The 13844-nt window shown below is 48.9% G+C and overlaps 1 protein-coding gene across 3 annotated transcripts in view; it reads left to right on the forward strand.

Annotated features, from left to right (window-relative positions):
* Positions 1 to 13844, forward strand: part of Snx8 (sorting nexin 8) — a 45450-nt gene that overhangs the window by 24590 nt on the left and 7016 nt on the right. For all 3 annotated transcript variants that reach the window (XM_047533141.1, XM_047533142.1, XM_047533143.1), the window contains exons 2-8: positions 3635 to 3825; positions 5191 to 5308; positions 7307 to 7428; positions 9276 to 9356; positions 9583 to 9743; positions 10209 to 10341; positions 13209 to 13277. In XM_047533141.1, the coding sequence (XP_047389097.1) occupies positions 3635 to 3825; positions 5191 to 5308; positions 7307 to 7428; positions 9276 to 9356; positions 9583 to 9743; positions 10209 to 10341; positions 13209 to 13277 (875 nt within the window). The remainder of the gene's footprint in view (positions 1 to 3634; positions 3826 to 5190; positions 5309 to 7306; positions 7429 to 9275; positions 9357 to 9582; positions 9744 to 10208; positions 10342 to 13208; positions 13278 to 13844) is intronic.

The raw sequence follows: 13844 nt of genomic DNA on the forward strand, positions 1-13844 counted from the left end.
AGGTGTGAAGGGTTCCCTTACCCTTACTGGCACTTAATATTGTCTTTTTTTTTTTTTTTTTTTTTCTTTTGTGGTGCTAGGGATTGAGTCTAGGGCTTTATCTGTGCGATGCAAGGACTCTACCTCCTAGCTACATCTCCCAGCTCTTTTTATGCTATTTTGCATTTTGAGATAGGCTTTTGCTAAGTTGCCCGGGCTGACGCTAACTTGATCTTCCTACCTCAGCCTCCTGAGCAGGTGAGATTACCCCTCCTGGAGTTGTTGTTATCCCATGCCTGGTGGTGGTGTCTCTGTCTCTGTGTGTCTCTCTCTCTTTAAAAGAAACCATTTTATTAGCACACAATAAGTTTCTGAAGAGACCTGATGGAAGTGGTAAACAGTGGGGAAAAGAGGAGGCTGTGCCCTGAACATGTGACGAGTCCTGTTTTTTTTTTTTTTTTTTGATTCATTGTACACAAATGGGGTACAACTTTTCCTTTCTCTGGCTGTACACCAGAGTGTTGTAGAGTCGCACTGTTCATGTAATCATACATGTACATAGGGTAATGTTTGTCTCATTCCACCATCTTTCCTTCCTCTCCCCTCATTTCCCTCTACACAAACGAACACTCCTCCATTCTTCCCTTACCGCGCTTATGTATCAGCTTCTGCTTATCAGAGAAAACATTTGACCTTTGGTGTTTTGGGATTGGCTTATTTCACTTAGCATGATATTTTCCAACTTCATCCATTTACCTGCACATGCCATAATTTAATTCTTCTTTATGACTGGGTAATATTCCATTGTGTATATATACCACAGTTTCTTTATCCATTCAGCTATTGAAGCTAGGTTGGTTCCACAATCTAGCTGCTGTGAATTGAGCTGCTATAAACATTGATGTGGCTGCATCACTGTAGTATGCTGATTTTAAGTCCTTTTGCTATAAACTAAGGAGTGGGAGAGCTGGGTCAAATTGTGGGTCCAACCCAGGTTTTCTGAGGAATCTTCATACTGCTTTCCAGAGTGGCTGCACCAGTTTGCATTCCCACCAGCAGTGTATGAGTGTGCCTTTTCCCTCATATCCTTGCCAACACCTGTTGTTGCTTGTATTCTTGATAATCGCCATTCTAATTGGAATGAGATGAAATCTTAGGATAGTTTTGATTTGCATTTCTCTAAGTACTAGAGATGTTGAACATTTTTTCATATATTTGTTGATTGATTGTATATCTTCTGTGAAGTGTCTGCTCAGTTCCTTGGCCCATTTATTGATTGGCTTATTTGTATTTTTGGTGTTAAGTTTTTTGAGTTCTTTAAAAATTCTTGAGATTATTGCTCTATCTGAAGTGCATGTGATAAAGATTTTTTCCCACTCTGTAGGCTCTCTCTTCAAATTATTGTTTCTTTTGCTGAGAAGAAGCTTTTTAGTTTGAATCTATCCCATCCCGTTTATTGATCCTTGATTTTATTTCTTATGCTTTAGGAGTTGTGTTAAGGAAGTCAGGTCCTAAGCTGACATGGTGAAGATTTGGGCCTACTTTCTCTTCTGTTAGGCATAGGGTCTCTGGTCTAATTCCTAGACCTTGATCCATTTTGGTGGTGTCTCTGTAAACCTCTTTAATAGCCATCATGGTGGTGGTAGCTTACTGTGGCTGCCATGTGCATGTCCCTGTTGCTGAACAATGTTGGGCATCTTTTCATGTGCTGTTAGATACCTTTAGAAGAATGTCTGTGTAAACCCTTTACTTGTTGTTAAACTGGGAGGTCGTCTTCTTCAATTAAAAAAAACCAAAAACTGAGTTGTAGAAGTTCTTCATAGAAACAGGTCCAGGTCCAGATACTGTGGTTCCTTACCAGACAAATGATTTCGCAGATACTTTGTCAGATAAAACTACCTTCATGCTGTTTATGTTTCGACTTCCTAAGTTCCTGTTTTTCCACATATTCTATACTCTAGAAAAAAAGGACTTGACTTTTCCCCAGAGATGCCCTACTTTTCAATCCTACAAATTGACCATCATCAAATAGTCATTCAGCAAATGTCTCTTGAGCCATTACTAAGTGCCAGGAGTTCCCAGCCCTCTGGGATTCATCAGATAATATGGCAGATGAGCTCCCCGCCAGGGGAGTGTGTGTTCCAGTTCATGTTCTGTGATCGTGTTCTGTGATCAGGATTGTGTTGGTGCTGTGAGGTGGTCCATGCTCTCCCTGGAGTGTAGCTGTGTGTAGCCTTGGCCTGCAGAGGGGATGCAGGAGCTGCTTGCTTAACAAATAGGTACACTAGGGGACCTTCTGCATTGCTGTGTTCCCTGGAGCAGGTTCTTAGGAAATGCTTGTTGGTTTGTTGACTAAGGATGCTCCAGTCCTTAAGGACTGTACATGTTTTTTTTTTTTTGTTTGTTTGTTTTATTTCTGGGGATTGAACTCCAAGGTGCTTTTACCACTGAATCACATTCCCAGCTCTTTTTTGTTTATTTTTTCTTTTGAGATGGGGCTTCCCTCTACCCCTGAGCCACAACCCCAGCCCAGTTCGGTCACATTTTAAATCCTCAATGCTGAATGATTTCACAGAGGGAAAGAATCCAGTCCCAGTTTTGTTTTAGAACATAACCAGCATCCTGCACTGAAGAGTTGCTTTCAGAAGAAGTCAGTCACGTGGACTGAGTGCTGTGGCGCACCCCTGTGATCCCAGCTATGTGGGAGGCTGAGGCAGGAAGATTGCAAGTGCAAGTCAGCCTGGGCAGTTTAGTGAGAACTGTCTCAAAATAAAAACTAAGAAGGGCTGTTGAGTTCAGAGCTCACTTGCCTGGCGTGTGTGAGGCCCTGGGTTCAGTCCCCCAGTCTCCAGTACAAAAATGAAAAGAAAAGAAAAATCAGCCGTGAAGTGATACCACCGTGAGGTACACAGTCCTACTGGAGTAAGACCTTTCCCCGTTATATTGTCTCTTTATTTAACTGAAAAGAACTTTTTTCTATTCAGAATTCCTTCTGCCTTGAAAATCAAATTGACTTTTTAAAAGCATGATTTCCTTGTGTGTGTGTGTTTTGTTGCAGGCTAGCAGGCCTTATGTTTTTCTGCATTGTGAATAATGTGTATGTGATTTTGTCCCTAAGGATGCTGAAGTTTAGAGCTAATAGTTCTTTGGTTTGTAGGATCAGGATTTCTAGCAATAAGTTAGTGTGTAGTCAACCCCCCTACCCCCGCCACTGGAAATTAACGTGGTTATTTGGCCTGTGAAGATAATGTGCTAATTGTAGAGATATTGGTTCATGTAAAAGTCGTACACCAGTTTCCTTTTCTGAACCTCTTCTTGGCTTGAGGGGAGAGGACGGTTTTTACATATAATTTATAAATATTTCACTTTGTTTTCTGAACCCAAGTTGAAGACTTGATTTGACTGGTCATAGAAATGTGGTCTACTTGCTGATTCACAAGCAGGTGAAGCCTCTTGCAAATTCACAAGGTAGTGAATTTGGGGGCAGAGGCACATGTCCCTCAGTACCAGATCTGTAGCATGAAGAATGAGGTGGCTTGACTGGGGCTGGGTTCCGTCTTTGTGGCCAGAGTCCATGTGCTGAGCCAGCACGGGTGCAGGCCACTCTGATTTCTGAGCAGCAGTCTTTACCTGGCATTTGCCTTTTCTCCTGTAGGCTCACCAGTACCCCAGGTCATTGATCGGAGGGACCCAAACCCCAGTCGAATGCAGATGCCGCAGGGGAACCCGCTGCTGCTGTCCTGTACCCTGCAGGAGCTGCTGGCCAGGGACACTGTGCAGGTGGAGCTCATCCCGGAGAAGAAGGGCCTCTTCCTGAAGCATGTGGAGTATGAGGTTTCCAGCCAGGTAACTGGCAAGTTACGTGTGAGACTGAGTGGGCAAAGGGGATGGAGAGCTAGGGACAGTATCAGGCCAGGGGGTAGGGTAGGGATGGAGTGTGTGCCTGACTCAGAGAATGTCCAAAACCTGACGGCTCAGGCAAGCTGCTGAGCAGGCTTCTGCATGTTGCTGGGCCTGGCTCCATCTCCACCTGGTCCAGTCCCGCCTCACCATCACTGTGCTCTGGAGCCCTGCTTCTTAGGAATCTTACAGTATACGAGCACAAACCCTGGGCAGAAGTGAGTTTGGTGGCAGTTTTGCAATGAATTCCCTGAGGGTTCGAATGTCAGCGCCATAGAGCATAGATCCCAAAGAGTGAATTGAATGTGCAGGAATGATCGTTCTGTGACAGCTGATCCCCTGGAGGAGCACTGCCTCCCTGCTGTGGGTGCTGGGTACCTGAGCTCATCACACACGGGTGTGGCAGCATCTTGGTGCTTGAGTGTCAAGGTCTTTCTGTCCCTTTGCCCGTTGTCTTTTAGGATCTTGGTTCAGTTAGGGTAGAGTTGGGGGTCTACTCGTTGTCCTGGGTTTGAGTGTCTACAACCTATCTTTGGGAGCAGTGGAGTCCGTAGCGTGGGGGGATTTGCTGAGAAGGGCAGGCCTGTGCTGCAGGGGAGAGGGTGGCTGGCACTGTCAGGGCGCCTCTGAACAATCTTCCGAATGTTTTGCTCCAGGAGAGAGGTGAGTCCTGGGACCCAATGGGCTAGTGCCTATTACTGCTGCCTGCTCTTCCGTACATTTAAGAATTGCTAGGGCTGGGGAGATAGCTCAGTCGGTAGAGTGCTTGCCTTGCAAGCACAAGGCCCTGGGTTCGATCCCCAGCACCGCAAAAAAAAAAAAAAAAAAAAAAAAAGAATTGCTGGCTCTGTTTCATTGTTTTGAAGCCTGTGACGAACTGTTCTGCGGCTCCCAGTGCTGCTGCTGAGGGGGAAGATAGAAAGTGGAGTGGCAGGGGTTTCCTCGAGGACCACTTCAAGGACAGCATGGCTCTGGCATTGCCTGGGTCCTCGCCTTCTCGCACAGTCACAAGGCTGAGCTGTGACTGGCGTGGTGCCCTGGAATGAACCAGCTTATCCTGGGTCCACCAGCCTGAGAGCAGGTGCTACCCCCACCTCCAGTGAGCCAGCTGCTGGCCTGCACTTACTTTTTGAACTGCCTCCCATGAGCATGGGTATGAAGAGGCCATTTTGCCCAGGGCCCCCGATTGTGTGTGTAATTGGGAATATTATTTCTGTGGGATCTCTTTGGGGCAGAGGGAGGAGTTGAGGGGAAATGATGACCTGCCATGATTTCTGGTCTCGTCTGAGCACTGATCCCTTTTCTTCATAGCGCTTCAAGTCCTCTGTGTATAGACGGTACAATGACTTTGTGGTCTTCCATGAAATGCTGCTGCACAAGTTCCCATACCGCATGGTGCCAGCCCTTCCACCCAAGAGAGTGCTGGGAGGTAATGCTGGGCACGAGGAGGCCTGGGGTGGTGGGAGTGAGCCCACTCCCAGGATGACACAAGGATGGATTCCTAGAGTGGTTCAGCATGCTGCTCTGGTCTCAAGGAGGGGGCTGGCAGCAGGACTCTACTGCATGTGACCCCCCAGGCTGTCCCAAGCTCATAGTTATTGCCCAAGACCCTGGGTTCAGTCCCTAGCAGTACACACACACACACAACAAAAACAAAAATAAAACAAAAACCCAAACCAGAGTCATAGCTGTGACAGAGACAGCCCAGGTCTGTAGGGAGGGTAACTGGCACACAGCACCCTTGGTGTACTTCAGCCTTTGACTGAATGACTGACGTGGAGGGAAGGCCCTGATGGTGCAAAAGTAAAAGAGGTGACCCTGGGTCTGCTCTTGAAGCTTAGGGTCAGGACTTCAGAGCTCTCAAATCTCAGCAGTTGGATTCTCCTGCTTTGCAAACCCCTGTGGGCCTGAGCGGTGGGTGCCATGGTAGCACTGGGTGAACTTGTGGAAGAGGACGGAGGCAGAGCTAAGGTAGAAAGTCTACTCTGCAGTGTAGAGGACAGAAGTCAGCAGTTGGCTGCACCTGAAGATCGCCTTGGGCTCAGTGGGGGGTCACAGATAACCTGCTGGCCAATTCCTTCTAGATTGGCTGTTTCTTGCAGATTTCCATAACACAGGGATCTGCTGTTTGGTATTCCTGAATCTCTCTGATTGTGCTTCCCACAGCCATTTTCTTAAAGTCTGAATAAAACTTGATGGTAGGTGGGTGCCTGGAGCCAAGCAGTGCATGTCTGCCGTGTCCCGCCTCCCAAAGTGGCAGTGTGCTTGGATGGAGGAAAGCTCAAGCTTCACGTAGTAGTCCAGCTCCCCCGTCCTTAAGTCTCTTAAAATGGACATGAGTACCTTTGTCTCCCGTGGCCTCCCAGTAGCCCAGAGTCTGATAATGTCTACTGGCTCTTCCTGCGCACCGTCGGGCAGACCGTGCTTCTCGTGTTGGGGATATGAGGAATGCCAAGGGCAGCTGAGGCCAGCAGGCGTACTGGGGAAAGTGACGCTTGCTGCGTCCAGCATCAGAGCTGGTTAAGTGCAGCAGGGTTTAGGACTTGGAAGCTGCAGGTGGATGTGTGCTCATGTGAAGTGGCACGTGATGGGCATGTCAGGAGTGGGGCTGCAGTCACATGCGGAAGGCCGAGGAAGCGCAGCCTTCTAGACATCGCACCGTTTTGAGTGAGGGTGGAGGTGGACTTGGCTGACTGTAGTTTTCAATGACTTAGAACATTTTAAAGACCATTTCTACTTGTGGTCAGATTTAAATATCCCTAACACCTTGATATATGTTTGCTTTTTTCCTTGAAGTGAAAATATTTCCCCAAATGAAAGTAGTTAATAATTGGATCCGTCACAGTGAAAATTATAAGTGAGGTGAACTGGAAAACTGAACTGCGCTGATTTATCAGCATTGCAAAAACCCCTCTGTTCATAGAGAGAAGTGCCAGAAAGGGACGTTAGAAGATGCCTTCAATGTAGATGACCAAAGCGAGGAATCAGATTTGGTTCCCAAAAGCCAGGTCTACTTCCAACTGTGGTCCCAGCTTCCCTGTGGTCCCAGCTGCTTGTGAGGCTGAGACAGAGGAGCTCTCGGGCCCCGGAGTTTGAGACCAGCCTGGGCAACACAATAAGACATGTTTCAAAAAAAAAGGAAAAGGAAAAGAAGTAGGCGAGCCCTGGTTGCCAGTAGTGTTGATTAGAACCTGTAGCCCTTGGTTCTCCTTGGCAGTTCTGGACCCGAGTGTGTGGGCGGGGGCACGGACCAGGTGGAGCTCTGACGCTTCTCGCAGTCCCCTGGGTCTGCTGTGGTTGTGCAGACCTGCCCGTTGCTCTTGGCCAGCCATGTGGCTGCTCTGACCCTCTGTTGAGATGCTTGGGAACCTGCTCAGAGTGGGGCTTCTGGTGAATGCTGACTGCGTGGTGACTTTGTGTTCTTCAGCGGACAGGGAATTCATCGAGGGCCGAAGGAGGGCCCTGAAGCGCTTCATTAACCTGGTGGCCCGTCACCCCCCTTTCTCTGAGGACACCATCCTCAAGCTGTTCCTTTCGTTCAGCGGCTCAGTAAGTGTGTCCTCAAGGGTCTTGGTGTGGGCGGGTTCTGAAGTTTCTAAAACTCTTGCTTCCATTTTTGAATCTCTGACTCTCCTCCTGTCTCATTTACCATGTTTGGATGCCTGGGATGCATTCATTTTATTGTGATTGACAATATAAGACTTCTTTTCAAATGACAGGTTGGGTATAATTTTAAAAGGCATCCATGGTTTTGACTTTGAAGGATATATTTTATGGAAATCAGGGGTTCCCAGTATGGTTGCTTTGGGGATTTAGAGCTGATACACAGAAGCCTGGATAAATGGTTTGGAGGGTCTATAGATGTGTATTTTTTTGTTTTGTTTTGTTTTGTTTTGTTTTGTTTTGTTTTTTTGCAGTGCTGGGAATTGAACCCAGGACCTTGTGCTTGCAAGGCAAATACTATACCAACTGAGCTATATCCCCAGCCCTGTAGATGTGAATAAGTATTCACCAAAAAAAAAAAAAAAAAAAGGTATAAGTGGGCTTTGACTAAGGACCGTTGGAGAAATAAGCTGAGTGTCCTCAGTAGAGCTACAGGGTCAGTCCACCTCTGGAAATGGCATCTGTGTATATCCCTGTCAGGAATCGCAGCAGTTTTTTTTTTCTCCAAGCTGTTTTCACTCCATCTCACGGGAGTCCAGAGCTAGAATATAGCTCCTGTGTCCAGTGGAGTAGGAAGAGGGTCCTAACCCTTCCAGAGCAAGGAGGGCTCTATGATTGATCTTCCTTCCGTCCCTCGGGAAGTGAAGTGCCTAGGTTCTCCTTACAGGGAAACCCCTTTATGAACAGGCACTTGGGGGCCCTCTACCTCCTGCCCTTTACCTGCTGAAGGGCAGGGGACATGGGACACAGGGGGAGTCAGCCCAAGTTTTACTTTCTCTGGCTTTTACTTCCTTGAGTGGCAGGAGGGGCCACTAACCTCCTCAGGAAGGCTGCAGGCATTCACTGGTGACCCCGGTGTGATGGTCAACTCGTTTGCCCTCTGCCTCAGCAGAGTGACTTGTGAGTCTCCAGAGTTTGAGTAGAGATCTTGTTTGCCAGCAGAGGAATGCAGCAGGCTGGAAACTGTTGCACTCCAGATGGAGGATGGGGAGGTGGCGTTTAGAGGGGGTGGCACCCCCATTCTGGTGGTGTTACACTCCCTTGTCTCTTGCCTTTCCGTAGATAGGGTGTTTGCTCCTGTGGCCTCTTTGAACCTCAGTTTTCTTTTCTAATAAAAAGATTAAACTTGGACAAATGACCCTTGAGGTACTTCTGACACCCTAGAATTCCTCAGCTCTAACAGCTGTGGATTAACTTTCTCCTATACTTACTGGGTGGCTCCTTATTTTAAGATGTGGCTTTGCCTCTGGTCAGGAGGCCTCTATTCAGAGGCTGGGCTCTGCGTAGAGTGCTGCCCATTCTAGGCCCACCAGTTGTCCCAGACCCTGAGTCCCTGGGCCTGAGGGTCTATTCACAGGAGGAAGAAACCTCAAGTTCCCTCTGCTGCTCCATTTTGGAACCCCTACAGACCACTAAAGGGTCTAATGTCTTGGGGGTTAGTGGCATCCCTAGTTCCCTATTTCTGGAGAGGAACTTTGCTTGGTCATGCTCTTGTCTTTAAATTAGACTTCCTATTGTTAAAATTCAATGAAAGAAAATCTAAGGACAGCAGAGTTTCTGGGATGCTGAGGGGAAGCAAACGCATGGAAGCAGATTTGTCTCAGGAGAGACCATGTCCTCCTCTTCACTGACGTGGGGTCTCTCATGGCATCTTTTGTGCTGATGTGAAGTGCCTAGGTTCACATCAGGTGTGAGGTGTGAGATGAGGTGCAGCTGTCTCTTCCTTCTTGCAGGACGTGCAGAACAAGCTGAAGGAAGCAGCACAGTGTGTTGGAGATGAATTCATGAACTGTAAGCTGGCTGCTAGGGCCAAGGTAGTTTTCTAATTTTGAGTATTTCTTTCCCTCTTTGCCAGAGAGATAGTAATTTTAACATGTAATGGTGCTCGTGCCCTCTGCTTATGCCAGGGATCACACTGAGGCCCACTGTGTGTTCTCATTGCACCCTCTTTGGCTGCTCTGAGATGGGGTTCTGCCTGTCTTACTGGTGAGGCTCCAGCTCTGAGCAGCAGGGCCATAGTCTCTTTCTCTTCGCTGCCAGGATTTCCTTCCATCTGACATCCAGACTCAGTTTGCCGTGAGCCGGGAACTGATTCGAAACATCTACAATAGCTTCTACAAATTGCGCGACAGGGCCGAGAGGATTGCATCGAGGGCCATCGACAATGCTGCTGATCTTCTCATATTTGGGAAGGAGTTGAGGCAGGTGGCCTTTGGGGTTTGTGGGGGTGTCAGGTGGTGATGGGCTCAGGGCAGACCACATTTCCTGTGCTGCCACCCTGACCTGTTTCACTACAGAAGGGAAGAAAGTGGGCTGGGCGAGTGGGGGATCAGGTTTAGGAGAACAAGGTGGGAACTTCAGCCAGAGCAGTGTGTGTCCTGAGTGCTCACCAGTTTCCTAGATGTCATCCCGTTGGCCTTGGGAAGGAGCCGCCTGTGGCTGGCTGCGCTTCCTCCACAGGAATGGCAGGACCCCACACCTCTTGCACACAGACTACCTGGGGTCTTGTTGGGAAGAGAAATGTCTTCTTGCACAGACTGTAGTAGGGCCGAGATCCCACCTTCTTCATTGCCTCCCCAGTGTCCCCACGGACCCCTCCAGGAGCATGGGTCTGAGTGGGACACACAGGTGAGTGTCTCCTATCTTATGTGTTTTGCTTTCCACAGTGCTTTAGGGTCTGACACGACCCCACTGCCCTCCTGGGCCGCTCTGCACCTCAGCACGTGGGGCTCCCTGAAGCAGGCCCTGAAGGGTCTGTCTGTGGAGTTCGCGCTGCTTGCGGACAAAGCTGCGCAGCAGGTGAGTGCACTGGCTCTCCAGGCATCTGTCCCAGGATGTTCTGTGCCTGTGGGTGTGGGGGCTGCCTCAGCCCAGCTTCAAAGGGCCGACTTCTAATGAAGGAGCAGCTGTTTCTGGGTGGGAACTGCCTGTCCCCATCTGTTGTGGGTGGCTCCCCACCAGCAGTTTACTCTTTGGAGAGGGCTGCCAGTGATGGAAACAAATTGGGTTCTGGTCTCTTGAATGTTGGCTCTGCTGAGATTAGAAGATGGCGTCTGTTCTTGCAGTCATAATTAGATGTCGGAGCATGTTTCTGGGTGGGCCAGATAGTTCCGACTGTGCCATCCGAGTCAGCTAGAATTTGACAGAGTAACTCAATTTAGATTAATACTCAGAATAATAACTAAGTGCCCAGCACCCTGAGACACTCCCTCCTTCCACAGTGATGCCCACTTAACTTAAGGAAGTATTTCTGCTGTATGGGCAAGAGCTGTTCTTAGAAATCTGCTAGCCATTGGGGATTAATTTGAAGGTACAGTGTTCATCGTCAAACTTAAAGGTTCACCTGGGGCTTTTATGTTACAAAACTACTGCCTAATTTTGATGGTGAAAGTCATTCTCTACTTTGTGGGGAAATAGTCTTGAAGCTATGGGTGGATTGTTTTGAGTGAATTAATGTCCTTACTAAAGCTTCACTCCCTGCCTGACGCCTGGAGTTCTATTGTCTGTGTGGTGGATCTGCCTGCCAGGGACCTTGGGGCTCTTCTTGCTGGTGGTTGGCACTCAGGTATCCATGATGTTTTTGTGCCCAAGAGGGAATCTGATCTCCTTGCTGGTGCCCAGAGTCCTGGGTTTTCTAATTCCCTTTAGAAACAGGGTTTCAGGTTGTGCAGGTGTCTCTAGATCAGCATGGTGCTGGTTCCTTTCTCAGGTCTGTAGGCATTCATTCTCCAGGTGACGAGGACTGAAAATAAAGTTTCAGTAGTGTGACTGATGGAAAGGTCGGGGGATTTGGAGCAGGCCTGTGCTTTGCATTACCTGTGCCGGGTCTTTGCAGCACTTATGTTGGCTTCTGGGCATCGGCTTTGCCACTAATGAAACACAGGTTGGACTAGGTGGTTCAGACAGCTTAGTGCCTGAGTCTGGTTGCACCTTTCCTCCAAGCTTCTGTGTAAAGCAGCAAGGCTGTTCCAGGTGCAGGGACTCGGGCACCAAGAATCCCTGGGGCTTTGCAGAGCACACGGTGACCTCCAGGTCCCTAAAGAGGGGGAAGGGCCCAGGTGTCCTGATAGGTAGAAGCTTGTAGCCTGAGGTTCTCCTTAGCTCTGTGGCTCTCTGATATGTCATGAACTTTGTTTTGAAATTTAATGTCTGGAGAAGTACTTCTTCCTGAACATTCCTCCCAGTCCTTGGCATTATGTAATTACTGAGTTTTTAGGTGAAACTGGATTAGGCCACCCACCAGGACTTTGATCCGATAAGGCTTAAGATCTCTCTGACCCTTGCTCTACTGTTAAAGGTCTCTTGGCATGATTTTCCCTAATTCCATTTTTACTCATACCAGTTTTATTCTCCGCAGGTCTATTGGGAGACATACATATAGTGTCCTAGCAAGACCAGTGAGACTTGAGGCAGAGGCTGTTTTCTCCATGGTGATGGGATGGTGTGCTTCTCTTAAAGGCATATGCCATGATGATTTGGGGTCTGATGCACTGAACCACAAATGGCAAATGACACGAGCAGGGAGGAACCTTGAATCCCTTTCCTTCTGGACTAGGGAACAGGGCACCTGTGCCCAGCTTGTGTTTCTTTTCCAGGTCTTAAAATCCCATAACACACTTGTTATTTTCCTGGAACTCACTGGCTAGAATCTGGATTGGCTGCAGGTGTGGGAATGAGTGGCCAGAACTAACTGGCTCAGCGGTCCAAGGCTTGGAGGGTGGAATGGGGGTTCCTAGGGTCCCTGAGGTGGCTGCACCTTTCTGCTCCTTGTCCAGTGCTGTTTCCCAAGCCGCCTCCCTCCTGTACCCACCCCCACACCCAGTCTGATGTGCAGCTTCTCTCGCTGCCACAACTGGAATGCTGGAGGCCATAGGCGCGTGCTGGTTGTATTGTATGCCCATGGGCTGCCCTTGTATCCCTGCAGAGTGCTGCTACCTCATGTATGCTGGGAAGTCTCTGGGTAGTGATGGGGCTGTTGGTGCTCACATGTGTCCTCAGGATGCTGTGAATGAGTACGGGGCTGGGCTTTCCCTGTCATTACCAGGAACCCATTCCACTAGCAGGGCCACCCATGCTGCTGTGGGCTCAGTGTGCACCTGTCCACAAAGTCCTGAGCTGAAGCCATGATGTGTTCCTGCTCTGGCCCTTTCTCATCCTGTGTCAGCAGAAGCATGACAATGTCTCTGTTCCTTTATCTCAACTTGGCCCTCTCCCACATGCCCTTCCCACAGCAGCAGCCCCTTTCCCCCGCCTCCCCGGCCTGGGCCTGTGTTCTTCCTGTTGATCGAGCTTGGAGGATGCCCCTTGTTCCCAGCAGTCTCTCCTGATCTTCCCTTTTTGGACACAGCCTCCAATAAAACTATTTTCTGCAGTGCTGGGCAGAGCTGCTGGGGTGGGTGTGGCTGCTGCCTCCTGGTGTACGAGTGTGGGTAAGAGGGGTTCACAGAACCAGAGGAAGACACATTGATGTTGAACAGCTGGAATAGAACTGTGGGAGTCAGAGGTATTTCTGCCTGGTCTTAGGGTGCTGTTGTATAAAAAGGGGGGTCTTCTACAGGGCTGGCTGGTGGCTCTGGGAGGGAGAGCCCACCCAGGCCAGGGTTGGGTGTAAGTTGCTTGGGTGGGTCCTAGGTCCTCTGTTGGTTAACTCATCCCTTGTTTCCTAGGGCAAACAGGAAGAGAATGATGTGGTGGAGAAGTTGAACCTTTTCCTGGATTTGCTCCAGTCCTATAAAGTGAGTCTCAGCCGCTCCTGGGTCAGGGTAGAATTTTTCAGAATGATCTTACGATCTTTCAAGAGTGTGACTCCAAGGGAATGGGAAGAGTTGAGAGCCAGGGCTGCACTTGGGAACCTGGGTGGATCTTCCAGATCTCTGGCGTTTCCTGGGCTGGCTTGGGGCTCCTTGGACCAAGCTCCAGTGGGCTGTCCTGGAGCTGAAAGTGGGAGGATGATTGTCCTGGACAAGAGAAGCCCTGGGAGTGTGTGTGCTTGTGCTGTCTTTTAAGTGTCTGGGGGCCTGGCCCACAAAGAAGGAATTCATGTAAGAGTGGGTGGAGATTCCAGGAATTTGGCTTTGCACAGAGTGGGGAAGCTTTCTAAGTGTGGGAGCATCTGTGGTGGGACAGCTTGTGATGGAGCACCACGTGGAGTCCTTCCTATTGAGGAGCCCAAGGAGAGTGGACCCAGTGCTTATGGGGGATGTTCTAGAACTGATTCCTCTGTTGAATGGGATGGTGTAAGGTGGCCTCTAAAATCCCTGCACTGATTCTATGGCTTCTATTTCTGCAAGGATTCTGATGGG

The sequence above is a fragment of the Sciurus carolinensis genome, chromosome 18, assembly GCF_902686445.1.
Source record: "Sciurus carolinensis chromosome 18, mSciCar1.2, whole genome shotgun sequence".
Classification (NCBI taxonomy): domain Eukaryota; kingdom Metazoa; phylum Chordata; class Mammalia; order Rodentia; family Sciuridae; genus Sciurus; species Sciurus carolinensis.